At 37.9% G+C, this 21,549-nt stretch overlaps 1 protein-coding gene across 4 annotated transcripts in view; it reads left to right on the top strand.

The window, feature by feature from the left end:
- The window catches only part of RYK (receptor like tyrosine kinase), a 112,330-nt gene that overhangs the window by 66,626 nt on the left and 24,155 nt on the right, over positions 1-21,549 (top strand). For all 4 annotated transcript variants that reach the window (XM_027960289.3, XM_015091755.4, XM_060395636.1 and 1 more), the window contains exons 10-13: positions 3,351-3,420; positions 10,808-10,940; positions 11,832-11,941; positions 12,104-12,263. In XM_027960289.3, the coding sequence (XP_027816090.1) occupies positions 3,351-3,420; positions 10,808-10,940; positions 11,832-11,941; positions 12,104-12,263 (473 nt within the window). The remainder of the gene's footprint in view (positions 1-3,350; positions 3,421-10,807; positions 10,941-11,831; positions 11,942-12,103; positions 12,264-21,549) is intronic.

The raw sequence follows: 21,549 nt of genomic DNA on the forward strand, positions 1-21,549 counted from the left end.
GAGAGTCCCTTGGACTGCAAGGAGATCCAACTAGTCCATTCTGAAGGAGATCAACCCTGGGATTTCTTTGGAAGGATTGATGCTAAAGCTGAAACTCCAGTACTTTGGCCACCTCATGCGAAGAATTGACTCATTAGAAAAGACTCTGATGCTGGGAGGGATTGGGGGCAGGTGGAGAAGGGGACGACCGAGGATGAGATGGCTGGATGGCATCACCGACTCAATGGACATGAGTCTGAGTGAACTCCGGGAGTTGGTAATGGACAGGGAGGCCTGGTGTGCTGCGATTCATGGGGTCGCAAAGAGTCAGACACGACTGAGCGACTGAACTGAACTCGACTGAACTGAACTGAATGAAAATATACTATTCACTTAATGGAAGTGTTCTTTTCAAACAGGAAAGAATATCCTCTGTTTTATTAAGATAGTGGAACCCTTATAGATTTGTACAAATATTTGATGGTTTTTGATTTAATTCATTTGAAGGTGTAGACTAAAGATATTAATAAACTGCGTTATCATGTTTTATTTCAAAAACATTGAATTAAAAGCCAATTTTAGTCTGTTTGTTACCTGGAGAGAAAACCATGAGTTCAGAAGCTAAAAATAAAATGGAATAATCCTACTGATTTTGACTAGTATATGAAAATTATATCTTTTTTACTAATGTAGTGGTACTCCTTTTTGTTTGTTTAGCTACATAGAGGTAAGAAGGAAACAATAAAAGGCACCACCGTCTCCTGTGGTCATTCTTCTCTAGTTGTATGTTTGTAAAGTTAGAAAATTTAAATGGGACAGGAAAGTACAAAATGCAGCTCTCCTACCTCTAAAAGTCGCCACCCTAAACAGTTTCTTATGACTCTTTACCAGTAAGAAGAAAAACATCCAAATATATCTAATTTTCAAAAACCATTTTAAAAAATAATTTTTATTGGCGTCTAGTTGACTCACAGTGTTGTGTTAGTCTCTGCTGTGTAGCAGAGTGAGTTAGTTATACATACACATACGTCCACTGTTTTAGATTCTTTTCCCATATATGTAGGGCATTACACAGCACCGATTTGAGTTCCCTGTGCTATACAGTAAGTTTTTGTTGGTTATTTTATATATAGTAGTATGTGTAAGTCAGTCTCCTGGTTTATCCCTCTTTCCCCCCTTAGTAACCATAAGTTTGTTTTCTACATCTTTGACTCTATTTCTGGTTTGTAAAGAGGTTTATTTGTATGCTTTTTTTAGACTCCGCATATGCCCTGTCTGACTTAATTCACTCAGTGTGACCGTCTCAGGTCCACCTTTATTGCTGCAGATGGTGTGATTTGATACTTGTTTATGGCTGAGTAATATCCCATGTATATATGTACCATATCTTCTTTATCCATTCCTCTGTTGATGGACATCCAAACAAATTTGATTTTGAAATATATCTGATCACATAAACACAGTTTTTTTACCTTGCTTTTAAAATTTAGTGTATCTTTTAAATACTCCTGTGTCAGTGCATATAAATCTGATTTTTTAAATTAAGATATCTGCATAATGTTCTTGCATGCTAAAATTTAACTAGGTCTGTGTTGATGGGCACTTTGGTTTTTGGTTGTTTTGAGTTTTTTGCTGTTACAGTTGAACAGTATTCTTGTTAAGTTATGTATAGATGAGTTTTTGTGAGTAGACTTTAGCAGTGGGATTAATGATGGTATGTGGTATATGTATTTAAAAATTTTGTTGGATGTTGCTTCCTCTACCTACCCAAGATGCTGTTCATGAGCCTGTTTACACTGTTGCCCAATCTGGCAGGTAGCTGACTTTTTTGTCTCTTCCAACCTTAAGAGGAAAATGGCATCTCGTAGTTTAATTTGCCGGTGACTCAGACGGTAAAGGCAACCCACTCTAGTATTCTTGCCTGGAGAATCCCAAGGACAGGGGAGCCTGGTGGGCTGCTGTCTATGGGGTCGCACAAAGTCGGACACGACTGAAGTGACTTAGCAAAGTAAAGAATCCCCCTGCAATGCAGGAGACCCAGGTTTGATCCCTAGGTTGGGCAGATCCCCTGGAGAAGGGAATGGCTACCCACTCCCTTGAGAATTCTTGCCTTGAAAAGTTCCATGGACAGAGGAGCCTGGCGGGCTACAGTCTGTGGGATCACAAAGAGTCAGACACAGCTGAGCGACTTTCACAGTTTAATTTGCATTTCTTTATTTAAGAATGAGGCAGAAAACCCTTTTTTAATTTTGCTGGTTCTTTATGTTTCTTTTTAAAATAAACTGTTTATATCCTTTGCTTCTTTTTCAAATTGTTTTCCCTGTTGTATGAGCTCTAAGCGGCAGGGTAGGGTGGGGGGGAGTTGGTCCTTTATATGCCTTACGTGTTGCAGATATTTATCCAGCCTATTACTTTCTCTACTTTGTCATTTCAACTTTATGTAGTCAAACTCATCCTTACTGGCGTTTGTAAATATTGACCTTGTCAGTGAGATTCTATGTACTACAGTAGAATTTTAGGCTAGACCTGTTTAGATTTACCTGAAACTTTTAATGAAAATTTACCATATAGTCTGTTATTCAGTCACTAAGTCACGTCTGACTTTTTGTGACCCCGTGGACTATAGCGCACCAGGCTCCTCTGTGTACCACACTGTCTCCTGGAGTTGACTCAAATTCATCTTGATCAAAATTCCAGCAGGTTTTTCTCATAGAAATAGAAAAACTGATGCTAAAATTAATGTGGAAATGTTAAAGATAAAAAGCCAGAATAATCTTGAAAGAGCACATATTTGGAGAATTTATACTATACTTGATTTTCAGATATACTAGAAAACTACAGTAATCAAGAAAGTGTTATATAGACTAAAGATCGATGAAACAGATTCAGTTCAGTTCAGTCGCTCTGTTGTGTGTGACACTCTGCAACACCATGAAATGCAGCACGACAGGCTTCCCTGTCCTTCATTATCTCCCAGAGTTTGCTCAAACTCATGTCCATTGGGTCAGTGATGCCATCCAACCATCTCATCCTCTTTAGCCCCCTTCTTCTCTTGCCTTTAATCTTTCCCAGCATCAGGGTCTTTTCCAGTTAGTCAGCTCTTCATATCAGGTGGCCAAAGTATTGGAGCTTCAGCTTCAGCAACAGTACTTCCAGTGATTATTCAGAGTTAATTTCCTTTAGGATTGACTGTTTTGATCTCCAGCCCAAGAGACTCTCAAGAGTCCTCTTCAGCACCATAATTCAAAAGCATCAATTCTTTGGCTCTCAGCCTTCTTTGAGATAGTTCCTTACTAATATCAGAAAATATTGGTGTCATAAGTATAATATCATCATACTATATATGACAATACTTTTTTCTTTATATACAGATCAAGCTTCTGAAATTCAGGTGACAATGATGCTCACCGAAAGTTGTAAGCTCCGAGGTCTTCATCACAGGTAAGAGCAGAAACCACTCAGCATTTAAGTGTTTACACTTGGTAACATAGTATGCTATGTTTTTAAAAAATGTTATAGTGTGTTCTTAATTGAAAGTCTTTTTGGAATAGCTTAATTTTTTTCTTGAATATAAAAATGAAATGCATGCTCATTGCAAAAAATTTAAAACATAATAAAATGTAAAGAAGAGTGTATAAGCTCACATCTAGGCAATTATAGCTGAGCTTTCAGGAAAGGGCTAATATTTATGTGTTTATTTCCCTTTAAAAAGTAGGATAATGATATACATATGCTAAAAAAATATTTGTTAGGAAATTTTGCACATCTAGAGCAGGGGTCCCCAGGCCTGTTAGGAACTGGGCTGCACGATAGGAAGTGAATGGCGGGTGATCTAGCAAAGCTTCATCTCCCGCTCCCCTTTGCTTAGTTTACCACCTGAATCCCCTCGCCCCCGCCACATCTGTGGATAAATTGTCTTCCACAAATCCAGTCCCTGGTGCCACACAGGTTGGGGACCTCCAATGTAGAGTACCAAAGACCAGAATAGAAACACCAATAAGCCCACAGCTTAAATTCATTGATAATTTACATTTTGCCGTTTGTGCTGTGCATGTCTGTATCATTCATTTATTTAGATAGATACAGATAGATAGGTATTTGTGATTGTGGAAATATTTTAAACTAAATTGGATATCTCAGCACTTTTAATGCATTTCTAGCATGCAATTTTCCAAAATGTTGAGAATATTTTCCTACAAAATCACAATACTATTATCTTTAATAAGGTTAGCATCCTTCTTGTTATAGCAAAATAATGTATTTAACTTTTCATGTAAGTAACTAGATTCATATCCATATTTTAAAAGACTACTTGCAGTTCCTTAAATGGTACATCAAATTTTATTTAACCAGTCTCTTATCATTAGTTTTCAGTATGATTTTTTTAAAGATACGTATAGTTCTATTATATGAAGAAAAATTTTTAAAAGCTTGATAGCAGTCCTTTTCCAGAGCTATAACAAGATATTCTAACTTCTGAGCCAAAAGGGGCATAATTGTAGTATCACATTATGTAGCGGTATCAGTGTTTGGGCAACCTGTTTGTTGTTGTTGTAAAGCACTGTACAGAGTCAGTTTAATTTGTGTGCCTACTGGAAATTTGGTCACTTATGTTTGAAAAATGGGAGGGTGACCATCCTTATTGGAAGATATTTATAGACTTCTACGAAAAAATAAAGTAATATGTGCAAAAGGTATTATACATTGTAATTTCTGTGTACTTTGAGCAGTTACTTGAGTTCTGCAAAAAAATGTGCAGTTTTATTTTTGAATTTTATTTATACTTCAGTTCATATTCAAAAGAATTTGAGGATGTAAAAAGGCAGCTATAGTAAGATAAAAAAAATGGTAATGAAAACGAAACTGAGTTTTTTGGCATTGTGATGCTGGAAAAGCCAACAATAAGGAGACAAAGCAACTCTTAGCTTCTGGGCAAGCAAGGCTGAAGGAAGTATTACAATTTGTTATATCTCAGTATTAGAAGAGAAGGAAATGTACATGTTTCCTGGCGGAGAAAAGATTTTCTGGCTTCATACTCTGAGACAGATGTCTCATTAGGTTTATCATATATTTGGGACATTGATTAAGTTAATGAACATTGAAAATAAAGCAGCCAGAGACTTTTGAAAAAAATTGACCACACAGTAATGAGGGGCTAAAAATGTCCTTTTGAAGGATTAAAGTCATGTACTTTTAAGAATATGACCTTCCATTGGCCTGATTCACTGATTTAATCCAAGAATAGAACTCATTTGAAGAGGAATGGATAGATAACTCAATCCTTAGATTATATTTTCTGAAAAAAGCTACATTTTATTTCCTCTGAGTAACAAGATAAGAACTGGGTAATGATGAACTGGGAAGTGTTCTTGTTGACAGTGTTGGGAGTACTTTATTTATCATGCTGACCCTTGGGGGAAGAACCAAAATGTTAAATACTAGTGTATAATATTAACCTAATACTTAGGTGCTTAGCTAGTATTCTTACTCTGATGAAAGATCTGCACCACATCAGCACAAAAGTGGGTGGCAGGGATAAAAATAGACAAAGCCAGAATTTTCTCACGAAGCAGTTTCATATCCATGGTAGCCCAAAGGTGCTCTAGCTGACAAATGTTCACAGCAAGCATTTGTAGCATTTTCTCAGGCAGCTTTAAGCTGGATTTTCCAGAATCCAACTAGGATGAATTAGTAGCCACAAGATACCCTTTGGAGAAGGAAATGGCACCCCATTCCAGTATTCTTGCCTGGAGAATCCTGTGGACGGAGGAGCCTGGTGGGCTGCTGTTTATGGGGTCACACAAGAGTCGGACATGACTGAAGCGACTTAGCAAGATACGCTTAGATGGTGGAATGGGATGACTTAGTGAATTAGGGTTATTTGTTACTGCACGTTCAGTGATTAGGGGCAGTCTTCTAAAGATAGGTTATGGTTTGATCCTGATTAATTGTTCCTTCAAGTCATAAAGTGATACCAGGACTCCTAGGTTTTAAATTAGCAAAATACATTGTTAATATGTAGAACATATATGGTTCTTTCTACTCATGGTAGGAATTTATTTCATTTATAAGGGGACTAGGGTCTACAATACATTTCTTTTTGACTCCTGATGTCTAGACTATAAGAAAATTAGAGATACCAAGGGAACATTTCATGCAAAGATGGGCACCATAAAGGACAGAAATGTCATGGATCTAACAGAAGCAGAAGATATTAAGAAGAGGTGGCAAGAATACACAGAAGAACTGTATAAAAAAGATCTTCATGACCCAGATAACCACGATGGTGTGATCACTCACCTAGAGCCAGACATCTTGGAATGTGAAGTCGAATGCTGAGAAGACTCAGCAGTGGCCGCAGGACTGGAAAAGGTCAATTTTCATTCCAATCACAAAGAAGGGCAATGCCAAATAATGTTCAAACTACCGCACAATTGCACTCATCTCACACGCTAGCAAAGTGATGCTCAAAATTCTCCAAGCCAGTCATCAACAGTACATGAACTGTGAAGTTCCAGATGTTCAGGCTGGATTTAGAAAAGACAGAGGAACCAGAGATCAAATTGCCAAGATCCATTGGATCATCAAAAAAGCAAGAGAGTTACAGAAAAACATCTACTTCATTGATTACACCAAAGCCTTTGTGTAGATCACAACAAACTTGGGAAAATTCTTTAAGAGATGGGAATACCAGACCACCTGACCTACCTCCTGAGAAATCTGTATGCAGGTCAAGAAGCAACAGTTAGAACCAGACAATGGACTGGTTCCAAATAGGAAAAGGAGTACGTCAAGGCTGTATATTGTCACCCTGCTTATTTAACTTATACTCAGAGTACATCATGTGAAATACTGGGCTGGATGAAGCACAAGCTGGAATCAGGATTTCTGGGAGAAATATCTATAATCTCAGATATGCAGATGACAGCACCCTTATGGCAGAAAGTGAAGAAGAAATGAAGAGCCTCTTGATGAAAATGAAAGAGAAGAGTGAAAAAGCTGGCTTGAAACTCAACATTCAGAAAACTAAGATCATAGCATCTGGTCCCATCACTCCATGGCAAATAGGTGGTGAAACAATGGAAACAGTGACAGACTATTTTCTTGGGCTCCAGAATCACTGCAGATGGTGACTGCAACCATGAAATTAAAAGACTTGCTCCTTGGGAGAAGCTGTGACCAACCTAGACAGCATATTAAAAAGCAGAGCCATTACCTTGCTGACAAAGGTCTGTCTAGCAAAGCTATGGTTTTTCCAGCAGTCATGTATGGATGTGAGAGTTGGACTGTAAAGAAAGCTGAGCACTGAAAAACTGTTGCTTTTGAACTATGGTGTTGTAGAAGACTCTTGAGAGTCCCTTGGACTGTAAGAAGATCAAACTAGTTGATCCTAAAGGAAATCAGTCCTGAGTATTCATTGGAAGGATGCTGAGGCTGAAGCTCCAATATTTTGGCCACCTGATGTGAAGAACTGACTCATTGAAAAAGACCCTGATGCTGGGAAAGATTGAAGGCAGGAGGAGAGGGGGACGACAGAGGATGAGATGGTTGGATGGCAACACCGACTTGATGGACATAAGTTTGAGCACTCCAGGAGTTGCTGATGGACAGGGAATCTTGGTGTGCTGCAGTCCATAGGGTTGCAAAGAGTCGGACACAACTGAGCGACTGAACTGAGCTGTCTGGACTGCTCATGGCTATGTTCATGCATTTGTTTATTCATTGTTTTGTTCTCCTTTATTAAGTGCCCATTTTACACTTGGAATGCTGCCAAGCATGAGGGTTAAAAATCAGATAATGATCTTTAGTAATCAGATTATAGAATTTATCAAGCAAACTCAATATACTCAGCCACAAATGACGCCTGGTTTCTGATTGTACCCTTTTTAAAAAAACTAGATTTGGTATGTAATTCATGTTTACTTTATTTTTTACCTTCTATGATTAAGAGTTGTAAAGGACTGAAATATTTTAGAGCATTTTGAAATTCTGTTCATTCCTTTTTCCAGTGGAATTTTTGAGAATAATTTTTATTGTAAGTTAAAATAGCTGTATAAATAAAAGATAGCTATCAGTTTACTTAAATTCCATTAGGACTGCTTCATAAAAAGTACTTGAACTATTTTTCTTGTGGTTTGACTGTCCATAGGCCCAAGAGTGCCTGATGGTAGGCACTTTGCTGAATGCCTCGTGGCTCTCACTCTGTAGGCCCACTCGGCAAGATGGAGAATTGTACTAGTTCTTGTCTCGACTCCCCCCAGAACCTACCTTTCCTTTATACACCTGCTTCTGCTCCCATCTACTCTTTTTATAGATCCCAGACCTTCCTCTTTATCATCTTTCCCTTTATAAACTGGGCAAAATGAAGAGCAGCCATCTGTTCTTTGAAACATTTTTGTGCAGCTTGTTATTTCTCCTGGAGGGCTTTTAAATTAAGGGTAAATGCTTTGATCTCATCCAGCAAACTTACTGTGCTTGAGTCAGAGTCCTTTAACTCTGCTCAGTGAATTTCAGTCATTAAGAAAGGAGCAGAAAAATAATTTTGAAAGTTTAATAGATTGGACAGCTCTTTCACATACCTCTGAAGTCATAGTAGGTTCACTTAAACCTGAGTTCACACCTGTTCATCATTTTTTCCACTTTTATTGAGAAATAATTGACATATCACTGTATTAAGTTTCAAACATACAGCATGATGGTTTGATTTATATATATTGTGAAATGATTACTGCAGTACATTCAGCTAACATTGTCTTCTTATATAGATACAATAAAAGGGAAAGAATAAAGGAAAAAAGTTTCCTCCTTGTGATGAGAGCTCTTAGGTTTACTCTCAACCACTTTCCTGTACATTCTACAGCAGTGTTAGCTGTAGTCATCAGGTTGGCTCAGAGGGTAGAGTGTCTGCCTGCAATGCAGGAGACCTGGGTTCAATCACTGGGTTGGGAAGATCCCCTGGAGAAGGAAATGGCAACCCACTCCAGTATTCTTGCCTGGAGAATCCCATGGACAGAGGAGCCTGGCGGGCTACAGTCCATGGGGTCGCAAAGAGTCGGACATGACTGAGCGACTTCACTTCCGTACTTATAATGAGAAGTCTGTACCTTTTGATCACCTCCCTCCAACCCTCCTGCTGCAGTCATTTTAGGATGTATGGGACTTGGTGTGAAAAGCAGCTCTGTCTTGCTCCCCTGGTAGGGAATATCCAATGATCGAGGGGAAAACAGGGTTTTAGAATCAGTTGAAGACTTGGCTTTTTCCTTCATGTGCTTGCTGTTGTTCTTGGCAGATACCCTTATCACTTACTCCTGCATGGATTACCTCCCCTGTGAAGTGGAACTAATCATCGCTGCCACTCCCAGGCTGTAATACAAGCAAGAAGCCTTGCAGAGAGGTTACCACATACAAATGTACTGATCTAGTCCTCATTTTCCTGGCTCTACAGGATCAGTGCTTTCCATCTTAGTAGCTGCTGCACAGCAGAAGGGGGGCCCATAGCTTTCACTTGTGCACTGTTAGGCCAAAATTGTGTGACTGTGGTTTTGATAAATATATACTCAATTGAAACAACGTAGCAAATACAGAAAAGCAAGGCAGGAATGATCTAAAGTCCCATGACTCAGACAACAACTCTGGCACATTTTTGTGCAGAGTTTTACTATTCTTCTACTATATTTGTAATTATCCTGCTAATGTGTGAATTTTGTATCTTGTTTTCCTATAATGTAAGCTTTTACTCATATTCTCATAGCATCTCTTTGTGACTGTTTGTTTTGTATACTAGCCTATTATTTGGCTGTACTTTCTTACTTTTGGACAATCATGTTGTTTGCAACTTTTTACTAATAATCCTGCATTAACTATCCTTGTTCATATAGCTTTATGTTAAATAATGTTTCCTTATTAATATGCTTAGAGACAATTTTCTAAGTTAAGGAGAAGTGTTTTTAAGGTTGTTGTTTGGTGTTATTTTTTAGATATTTATTAAATGCTTATTTCTTTGGCACAGAATACAAAGCATTGGGTATTTTAAAAAGTTCACTTTAGTTTTTGCCATCTAGGAATTTTCAGCTTAGTGGGGGAAATGAGGTATTAATAATTATGTAAAAAGTTATATAACTTTGGGAAAAATTATTTCCAGTACCAGTGGAAGAGATGTCACTAGGCAGAGGATGTATGTATTTATGTCTGCCCTGGAGATTTTAAAAGGAACAATTTTTTTTTTTTAATTACATGCTTGGCTTTTTGCATATCACAGTAACTTTTTATGGTTGGGGGTGTCCCTGTGTTAGAGGTGTGGAAACTAAGGCCAAGAAAGATGGTCACCCAGACAGTAAATGGTAAATTTAGGATTTAGAAATCTCATGTGAACTGCTAAGAACTCTTTGGCTTTGTGAGATAGTTTCAGGCTCTTGATTATCATATTCTTTTCTGTAGGCTGCATTGGGGCCCTTTTTTTTAAAAGTGTTGATAATGAACCAAGTAAGCTATTATCATATGCTCATCATCAAGTCATCTTTTGGTCTCTCTGATTACCCTTTAGAGTAACGATTTAGTGTGGCTAGAGTAGTATTTTAGAAGAATCTAGTCCACAGGAAACAGCTTTTGAGTTTTTTCCCTATCAAGAAAGTGGATACTTGGGAAGCATTAAAGTCTATTCTAAAAGAGCTTTATAATTTTACATTTTAAATGGTTATGTGTTTTCAAATAAGTTTGAGAATTTCTTGTTTTCTTTTAGGTTACCTTTATTTTACTACTTTTAATTAAAAATAGCCCCCTGAAGTTTCAGATTTCACTTGTTTTCTCCTGATTTCTTATTATTTTATAGAAATCTTCTTCCTATTACCAATGTGTGTATAGAAGAAGGAGAAAAGCCCATGGTGATATTGCCTTACATGAATTGGGGGAATCTTAAATTGTTTTTACGGCAGTGCAAATTAGTAGAGGCCAATAATCCGCAGGTGAGAAAAATTTGCCCAAATACCAATTATTTGCCAGTAGCTTCTAAATAATATCTTTGAAAGTAGATGTTAACATTCTTGAATACAAACTGTTTAGAAGTCTGCAAAAAGAAACTCACACTGAACCAGAAGGTGTTGCTAACCTGTTGATTTAGAGGAAGATGGTTTGTGATTCCTGTCTTGAGGCTGGTGCTGAAGGTTTTCCCTTTGTAGCCATGTGTGTTATTCATAACCACCTCAGACCCTCTGTAACACCATCTCAGTCATTTTCCTGATAATTCTTTGAAGGTACTTGCACTAGATCTTTCTTCTAGAAATGAAAATAGACCTTACAGAGGTTGTACTCCCCCCAAAAAACTGGTGATAGCCAGAGGTATACATTGTGGGGAATAATTTGATAACCAGGATTTCCAACAAGTTGTTGGAGGCTGTGTCCATCAGCATCATGTGGAGGAAAATTTCATTCCTTACGGGCACACTGGCTTCAGAGAGCACATCAGAGTTAGCTGTAAACTTGCATTCGTTTGAAAATGGTCCCTAGGGGATAACCTCCTATAAAATAACAAGTTATTTAATTATAAACATTAGAAATATTACCTGAGAATTCAGCATTCATTGATCAGATGTTTATTGAGCCACTGTTGTATATTCTGGATGTTGGTGTGATATGCCTAGCAGATGAGAAATAGTAAACTAAATGGTCAACAGTAAGGACTATAGTGGATATAAGTATAAGCTATGGAAACATACTCTTAGTCAAGAAATAGCTTTTTAAAACTCAATGTGCAGGTATAAAGTATTTGGGGACAGAGTAAGATGTGGGATAAAATAAACAACTACCATCAGTGTTTTTGTGCTAACCACAAGCATTGTCATTTTCTGTTACCTCAGGCAATTTCTCAACAAGACCTGGTCCACATGGCTATTCAGATTGCCTGTGGAATGAGCTATCTGGCCAGAAGGGAAGTCATCCACAAAGACCTGGCTGCTAGGAACTGCGTGTAGGTGCCATGACTTGTCACTGTGGTTTGATGTTTAGCGCTCCCTAGATTTGGGGTTCTCTCGAGGAGTCAGTGGGGATTGTGTTGTATTTAAGAGTGACTGTGTTCCTTATTTTTTTCAACATGCTGATTGTATTTGATGTTCATGTCTTTCCTTTTCAGCATTGATGACACACTTCAAGTTAAGATCACAGACAATGCCCTCTCTAGAGACTTGTTCCCCATGGACTATCATTGTTTGGGAGACAATGAAAACAGGCCGGTTAGGTGGATGGCTCTTGAAAGTCTGGTTAATAATGAGTTCTCCAGCGCTAGTGATGTGGTAAGTGCTGAGACGCCCGTATAGCAACAAAATGTGGAAGAGGCTCCAAACACGTTTAGAGTGTTTTCCACTTTTTAAAATCTAGTATCTGTTCCCCCAAATTTTTTATTCAGAAAGCAAGTGTAGTTAGCTCCCTGTCAGCTGATTTGTGGAGACGAGCTGTGACCCAAACTGTGGGACCATCACTGTGTATAATCTCATTCCATCCTCAGAATAACCTGTGAGAGATAGACACCATCCCAGTTTTAAAGGTAATGATATTGAAGATAGGCTATTTAAGTCTCAGAGTGACCAAGTGGCTGTCAGATAGTAAAGATTTATTGTTTTCTTTTTTTTTTTTTTCCAAATGACCTCTTCCAGGTTTTATGGCCTGTATAATTTATAATTCCCCAGATGTCATTCTCTTCCCTCTTGTCAGTGTCTAGGCGGTTCTACTCATTCAAGGAGATCATATAGTGGGATCCTTTAAATTTAGTGATGTATAGTTTCAGAAGCCACATTTATTGTTGTGTATTTTGCAGCTATTTTAATTGTTTTTAATTTCTGTCACGTTTTAGTTGGATTTGGAAAATTGTTTTTCTGTGTCTTGTTCACTGCACTTTATTATTTTAGCTGAATGTTTAGAGATTGGGTCTGCTTACAAGTCCCCTGTATCAACCAGGATATGTTAGTGTTGCATGTAAAATTTTGTAGGGTAATTAGCTTCAAAGTTTCAGCTGTAAAAATCAGACTTACCATATCATTGTATCCTGGGTCTCAGCGATTTGTTTAGGGTTACCCTTTTACTAAGTTTGTGTTGTTTAAGGACTTCTCATTTAATACACACTTTCTCAGTGTATTAGTGTCCTGTGACTGCTGTTGTTATACCCTTGGTGGTAAAACAGCAGAGATTTATTCTTTCACTACTGAATTCTGGAAGTCACAGGTTTGAAATTAGGGTGTGGGGAGGACCATACTCCCTCCAGAGCTGCTAAGGTAGAAACTTTCCTTGCTTCTTCCAGCTTCTGGTGGCTGTTGGCATTCCTTGCCTTGTGGTTGCATCTCTCTGCTCCATGTTTTCATATCGTCTATGCTCCATGTGCCTGTCTCTCAAAACTCCCTCTGCCTCTCTTACAGTGATATGTATGATTGCATTTAGGACTCACCTCAAAATCCAGAAGTTGCTACTCTCAAGGTCCTTAATTTAATCACATCTTTTGTCATATAAGGTGATATTTATAGGTTTCAGGGATTAGAATGTGAACATATCTTTGTTGCCACCATTCAATCCACCCCTCAGTAATTGAAGTTATTTAATATTTCCTTGTTGAGGGCAGGTATTCCAGTTTAAAACCTTTGAAATGAGAATGATTTATTTGGGGAAAAACCCTCTCTTGTTATTATAATCTTTTACTTAAAGTTTGTTTTTTCTTTGTCAGAAGTTAGGTTGGCTATTTGATATATTGTGCCTTCCTGCAAAGCAAGCGTCTTGATAAAATGTACTCACTTGATGTGAATGAACAATTTACATATGTACTTTTTAAAGTTTTTTTTTTTTTTCTGTAAATGAAGGTCTTCCATTATGCATATCTACAAAATACTTTTTTAACTTAATTTAAAGTCAGCTACTCTCTGGAAAAAAAAAGTAAAACAACTTATCTGACACTTGTCAGATGGGCAGAGTAAATATGGATGATGGGGACTTCCCTGGTTGTCCAGTGGCTAAGACTCTGTGCTCCCAATGCAGGGGCCCAGTTTCGATCCCTGGTCAGGGAGCTAGATCCCACATGTTGAAACTTAACAGTTTGCAGGCTACAACTCAAGATCCCGCATGATGCAACTAAGACCCAGTGCAGCCAAATAAAAATAAATATTAGAAAAAAATATGGATGATGATAAGAAGGATGTTTTATTCTTCATGGAGCAGCTGCAAAGGTTAATAGTGGATAGAAACTAGCTTCATGTTGCCGCAGTCTTTCCCAGCCAGAGGCGTGAGTTCTGCTGGAGAATGGGTGGAAGTGGGAGAAATAAATGCTGATTCTTAGATACTAAGCCCTGAGGGTTCAGCTTGTATGCAGTGGGGAACAAGGTCTAGTCTGTTCTTCCAGAGCTGTGATAATAAAACTTCTCTAACATTAATGTCACAAAGTTAAAATCCCAAGTAAAGCAGTACAGATACACGAAACAGCTTACATGACTCCATAGTTACATAAAGAGAACCTGGACTTCTTTGCAGGGAAGGAGGGGTCGCTTTCTTGTTTTTTATGTTTGTGTTTCTCAAATGATATTTTTAAAAAGGAAGGCAGAATCTAGGCCAGCACGCAGCTGCTGTGTTGAATGACAGTAAGGACCAGTTATATGCAAGTACCTGTTCTTCAGGTTGCCAAACCTGTGTTCAGAAATTCTGCATAGTAGATGAAATACCAGTTTCTACACTAAGCAAAACTTTTCATGGGGGCAAAAACTGAATTTAACTTTGGTGTTAGAACATAATTCTAAAACATAATATCAGTTGAATTAGAGCTGTGTGGTTTTCAAATTCACCTCTGTAGTAATAAAGCCTACATATGAACACTTTTAAATGTAGAAAAGTAAAAGAAACTTTCCTTACATTTTCTTTGAAAATATCATTCCATAGTTGATTTGAAAGATTAATTCATTCATCTCTTTTGGATGTTAATATTCTTTTCAGTGGTTGATTTTGAAATTTTATGATTTTATTACTCACTGAAATGTAGCATAGTTGCCTTAGCAGACATGAGGTGGCAGTCATGGTGAACTCAAAACTAGTCTAACAGGCAGGAAACCCAAAGATATTTCTGAGATTATAGTCTTCATGAATGCCATGTAGCTTCAAGAGATTGGGGATTGTTTGATTATTGGAAAAATTTTCAGAGGGGTGTGCATGCTGGTACTGTTTGCTTGCACAATGAAAACCCCCAGATATGCCTGCTTAACTTAATGTATCTGCTTATTTCTGTGTAAGTATTCCATTGTATATTTAAACTGTATTAGGAAAATTTTTAAGGAGATATTTTTAGTAACACTTAATTGCATATGTCACAGGAACTCCAGAGTAAAAATTGGATGATACACTTCAACTAATGAGGTTTCACTTAATAATACATTTCTAACCAATATGATCTACATCTCTTCAGCTTGATACACTGTGCTGTATTAACTGGCGAAGTCCATGTGGAGCATACATTGCTTAGTTAAGCAAATATTTCAAAATCATAGTTAGGATCAGTTATTCTTACTGTTACGATATTTTACAAATTTTACAAGAGTTCATATATGAGAACTTGCCTTCCATCAGGATAGAGTCATACCAAATACCCTGTTACTTAATCACTTGATGGCTTTATTTTTAAAAATCACCACAGTCTCACTGGTAAGAAGCTTAACAGGAAAATTACTTTAAAATCATCTCTACTTTTAGTATGCTTTAGCATAAACTTGAAATATCTGTGTGACCCAAGTTCTTCGGAGCAGTATGATAGTGAGCATACCTGTCAATTTACATTTAACATGGTCAGATCCTAAAAGGTTCAGATTTTTCTTCTTTAGATTCTTATAATGTCACTTCTTTTAAGATAGATGTATTTTTCCCTTAAGTATCTTTTCTCTTGGATAATTGAGATTGAAAGGAATGGAAATACCTTTCTGTGTCCTATGACTCTAATGGGACTTATTTAGTGTAAAAATCTAGCCTTTCAGTTTTGTGAGATTGAATATTTTTTGAATTCTTATATTAAAGCACATGTGTTAAATTGCCTTTTAACTTTGGTATTGAAAATGTATAATCATGTATTCTGATCCCACTTTTCCTTTATGGATGGAGTTGATTGGTTTTTTTTTTTTAATTTTGAAATTTTTTAATTTTATATTGGCATATAGCTGTTTAATAATGTTGTGATAGTTTCAGGTGGACAGCAAAAGGACTCAGCCAGACATATACATGTGTCCATTCTCCTGGAGCTGGGATTTTAAAAAACTATATTTAACAGTCTACTTTTGGGCTGTAAAACTTCATTCAGAGTCATAAGTAATGTAACGTCCCTTCCCACCAGAATATCTATGCGTGTAAAATACCTGTTTTAGCTATTACATTTAATGTAACATTTAACAAATGATATTACTGCCTTGGAAGGGACATTTTCTCTGCCCTTTAAAAGACCGTTAATATTTTTGCATTCCTTTATATTTAAAAATTCTCCTTGGAAATACGTTAATGTTTTCCATCTTAAAAATAATACATTGCATTTCTGGCTTGTGTTTTGACAGTTTTTACTGGAAGGATTCAATATTTCACTATGTCGACATTCTTATAATGTTAATATAAGCTTTTAACTGTTGAACGTAGGAAATATGCACAATTAGATTTGACTAGTTATAAATCTCTAATATTATTCTAAGATATGATGTCATCCTAACCATTCTTAAGAATTTCTGGATATTGTTTTTATTCTGTTTTCATCAGATGTGGTACTGCCATAGATTTTTTTTTTTTTTTTGGTGACTTGCTTTTCCTTTATTTGAGAACAGATTTTTTGATTTATATCTTCTTTGAATTATTTAGCTAATTTTAGTAGCTAACATAATTCTGCTAACAGGCTACCTTCTATTAAGAGACAAATGCAAGCAGGAATGCACAATTAAGAGTTTTTCATGCTAGTTTTCTTGTCTTTGTGGTGTTACATAGTGTTTAAAAAGCATTTTCTTGGGAAAAACAAATCAAGGAAATGATTTCCATGCTGGTCTTATCAGTGTAGTTTGTGGCAATGAGGAGGTCCTTTAAGGTATTTGAACGGTTTTTAGGGTGCAGGGCATATGAAAAGTGGGCTTCCCTGGTGGCTCAGATGGTAAAGAATCTGCCTGCAATACGAGAGACCTGACTTTGATCCCTGGGTTTGGAAGATTGTCTGGAGAAGGGAATGGCAACCCACTCCAGTATTTTCGCCAGGAAAGTCCCATGGCCAGAGGAGCCTGGCAGACTGTAGTCCATGGGGTTGCAAAGAGTCGGACATTACTGAGTGGCTAACACTTTGTATTCATTGACATTATTTTTTTTTGTGAATATTAGAGATTATTTCCAGAAGAAGGAGAGAAATCTGTAAGTTATCCAGATATTCTGTTTGATGTAGAGTGCTTCTTAAATTACTCCTATTTGCCCAGTGCCATGGAAAGTCACTGCCACAATCCTGAACAGACTAAAGCAGGAGAAACTCATGTTCGTAATATGCCCAGGAAGAGTGGTCTTCTGAACTGCTGTGATACTGTGGTATCAGAGAGAGCGCTGTAGTTTTCAGAGAAGGCTTATTATTTCTAAAAGAACAGAAAACGTTCCATTTTATGCTATTCCCTCCTTATTAATTTTTGAATAATACTTAAGAGTCCCATTACTTATTTTGTTTCCATTATGGTTGATATTTTATACATCAGCAATCTTACAGATGTACTTTTTATTTATTTTTGGTTGCACTGGATCTTCGTTGCTTTGCACAGGTTTTCTTTAGTTGCAGAGAGTGGGGGCCATTCTCTGGTCACACTGGGTAAGCATCTCACTGAGGTGGCTTTCCTTGTCGCAGAGCATAGGCTCTAGGCTTTAGCAGTGGCAGCACATGGGCTCAGTAGCTGTGGGCACGGGCTTGGTTGCTCTGTGGCATGTGAAATCTTTCCAAACCAGGGATGGAACCTGTGTCCTCTGCATTGGCAGGTGGAGTCCTAACCACTGTACCACCAGAGAAATCCTGGACTTACTATTTAAATATTAAATTTATATTAAGATGGATTGGCTAAAAGATGTTAGGAAAAAGCTGCAGAAATGAAAGATCATTGAGACATTAGGAAATAAGGATTTAAAATTTAATATTAACATTAAGAAATATGTTGTTTAGTTTTATGAAATAGACCTAGTATTTCCTGAGAATGAGGAATAAGTGGATTTACCTTGGGAACAATTAACATAGTCTCAGAGTGACCATTTCTTGTCTTGTGATCAAGTAGTTGCCCTCAATACATTTTCTGTGTTTGGCTCTCCTTGAGACTAAATTTGATCTGGTCATACCTGAATGGTTTAGTGGTTTCCCCCACTTTCTTCAATTTAAGGCTGAATTTGGCAATAAGGAGTTCATGATCTGAGCCACAGTCAGCTCCCAGTCTTGTTTTTGCTGACTGTATAGAGCTTCTCCATCTTTGGCTGAAAAGAATATAATCAATCTGATTTCGATGTTGGCCATCTGGTGATGTCCATATGTAGAGTATTCTCTTGTGTTGTTGGAAGAGGGTGTTTGCTATGACCAGTGTGTTCTCTTGGCAAAACTCTGTTAGCCTTTACCCTGCTTCGTTCTGTACTCCAGGGCTGAATTTGCCTGTTACTCCAGGTGTTTCCTGACTTCCTACTTTTGCTTTCCAGTCCCCTATAATGAAAAGGACATCTTTTTTGGGTGTTAGTTCTAAAAGGTTTTGTAGGTCTTCATAGAATCATTCAACTTCAGCTTCTTCAGCGTTACTGGTTGGGGCATAGACTTGGATTACTGTGATATGGAATGGTTTGCCTTGGAAACGAACAGAGCTCATTCTGTCATTTTTGAGATTGCATCCGAATACTGCATTTCAGACTCTTTTGTTGACTATAATGGCTTCTCCATTTCTTCTAAGGGATTCCTGTCCGCAGTAGTAGATATAATGGTCATCTGAGTTAAATTCACCCATTCCAGTCCATTTTAGTTTGCTGATTCCTAGAATTTCAACGTTCACCCTTGCCATCTTCTGTTTGACCACTTCCAATTTGCCTTGATTCATGGACCTAACATTCCAGGTTCCTATGCAATATTGCTCTTACAGCATTGGCCCTTGCTTCTATCACCAGTCACATCCACAATCGGGTGTTGTTTTTGCTTTGGCACCATCCCTTCTTTCTTAAGTTATTTTTCCACTGATCCATTCAGTGGATTTCTCCACTAAATCCATTAAGTTATTTCTCTACTAAACCATTCAGGTATGACCTAAATCAAATCCCGTATGATTATACAGTGGAAGTGAGAAATAGATTTAAAGAACTAGACCTGATAGATGGAGTGCCTGATGAACTGTGGACAGAGGTTCATGATATTGTACAGGAGACAGGAATCAAAACCATCCCCAGGAAAAAGAAATACAAAAAAAGCAAAATGGCTGTCTGAGGAGGCCTTACAAATAGCTGTGAAAAGAAGAGAAGCGAAAAACAAAGGAGAAAAGGAAAGATATATCCATTTGAATGCAGAGTTCCAAAGAATAGCAAGGAGAGATAAGAAGGCCTGTCTCAGCAATCAGTATAAAGAAATAGAAGAAAACGATAGAATGGGAAAGACTAGATCTCTCTTCAAGAAAATTAGAGCTACCAGGGGAACATTTCATGCAAAGATGGGTACAATAAAGGACAGAAATGATATGGACCTAACAGAAGCAGAAGATATTAAGAAGAGGTGGCAAGAATACACAGAAGAACTATACAAAAAAGATCTTCACGACCCAGTTAATCACGATGGTGTGATCACTCACCTAGAGCCAGGCATCTTGGAATGTGAAGTCAAGTGGGCCTTAGGAAGCATCACTACAAACAAAGCTAGTGGAGGTGATGGAATTCCAGTAGAGCTATTTCAAATCCTGAAAGATGATGCTGTGAAAGTGCTGCACTCAATATGCCAGCAAGTTTGGAAAACTTGGCAGTGGTCACAGGACTGGAAAAGGTCAGTTTTCATTCCAGTCCCAAAGAAAGGCAATGCAATAGAATGCTCAAACTACCGCACAGTTGCACTCATCTCACATGCTAGTAAAGTAATGCTCAAAATTCTCCAAGCCAGGCTTCAGCAATACGTGAACCGTGAACTTCCAGATGTTCAAGCTGGTTTTAGAAAAGGCAGAGGAACCAGAGACCAAATTGCCAACATCTGCTGGATCATGGAAAAAGCAAGAGAGTTCCAGAAAAACATCTATTTCTGCTTTATTGACTATGCTAAAGCCTTTGACTGTGTGGATCACAATCAACTGTGGAAAATTCTGAAAGAGATGGGAATACCAGACCACCTGACCTGCCTCTTGAGAAGCCTATATGCAGGTCAGGAAGCAACAGTTAGAACTGGACATGGAACAACAGACTGGTTCCAAATAGAAAAGGAGTGCATCAAGGCTGTATATTGTCACCCTGCTTATTTAACTTCTATGCAGAGTACATCATGAGAAACGCTGGGCTGGAGGAAGCACAAGCTGGAATCAAGATTGCCAGGAGAAATATCAATAATCTCAGATATGCAGATGATACCACCCTTATGGCAGAAAGTGAAGAGGAACTAAAAGCCTCTTGATGAAAGTGAAAGAGGAGAGTGAAAAAATTGACTTAAAGCTTAACATTCAGAAAACTAAGATCATGGCATCTGGTCCCATCACATCATGGCAAATAGATGAGGAAATAGCGGAAACAGTGTCAGACTTTATTTTTCTGGGCTCCAAAATCACTGCAGATGGTGATTGCAGCCATGAAATTAAAAGATTCTTACTCCTTGGAAGGAAAGTTATGGCCAACCTAGACAGCATATTTCAAAAGCAGAGACATTACTTTGCCAACAAAGGTCCATCTAGTCAAGGCTATGGTTTTTCCAGTGGTTATATATGGATGTGAGAGTTGGACTGTGAAGAAAGTTGAGTGCCGAAGAATTGATGCTTTTGAACTGTGGTGTTGGAGAAGACTCTTGAGAGTCCCTTGGATTGCAAGGAGATCCAGCTAGTCTATCCTAAAGTAGATCAGTCCTGGGTGTTTATTGTAGGATCTTATATTGAAGCTGAAACTCCAATACTTTGGCCACCTGATTAAGAGCTGACTCATTTGAAAAGACCCTGATGCTGGGAAAGATTGAGGGCAGGAGGAGAAGGGGACGACAGAGGATGAGATGGTTGGATAGCATCACTGACTCAATGGACATGAATTTGGGTAGGCTCTGGGAGTAGGTGTTGGACAGGGAGGCCTGACGTGCTGCAGCTCATGGAGTCACAAAGAGTCAGACACGACTAAGCGACTGACCTGAGCTGAGAATAGATATTTTCCTTAAGAGATCTTGTGAACATCTCTTTCCTTTCCTGCCTTATCCTTATCATTCTATTTAATATTCCCTTCAAATGGCCCCATTGTTCTTATGGAGCAATGTCAAAGCATCTGATACCATGGAGGAAAGTACTGTATATAGCAGATATATGTGATGGCTTGATAGGCATCCAATATTAGATCTGAGGACAGATTTATGGTAGAATTGATCTCTTTTCAGTCATG

The sequence above is a fragment of the Ovis aries genome, chromosome 1 (assembly GCF_016772045.2).
Source record: "Ovis aries strain OAR_USU_Benz2616 breed Rambouillet chromosome 1, ARS-UI_Ramb_v3.0, whole genome shotgun sequence".
Lineage (NCBI taxonomy): Eukaryota > Metazoa > Chordata > Mammalia > Artiodactyla > Bovidae > Ovis > Ovis aries.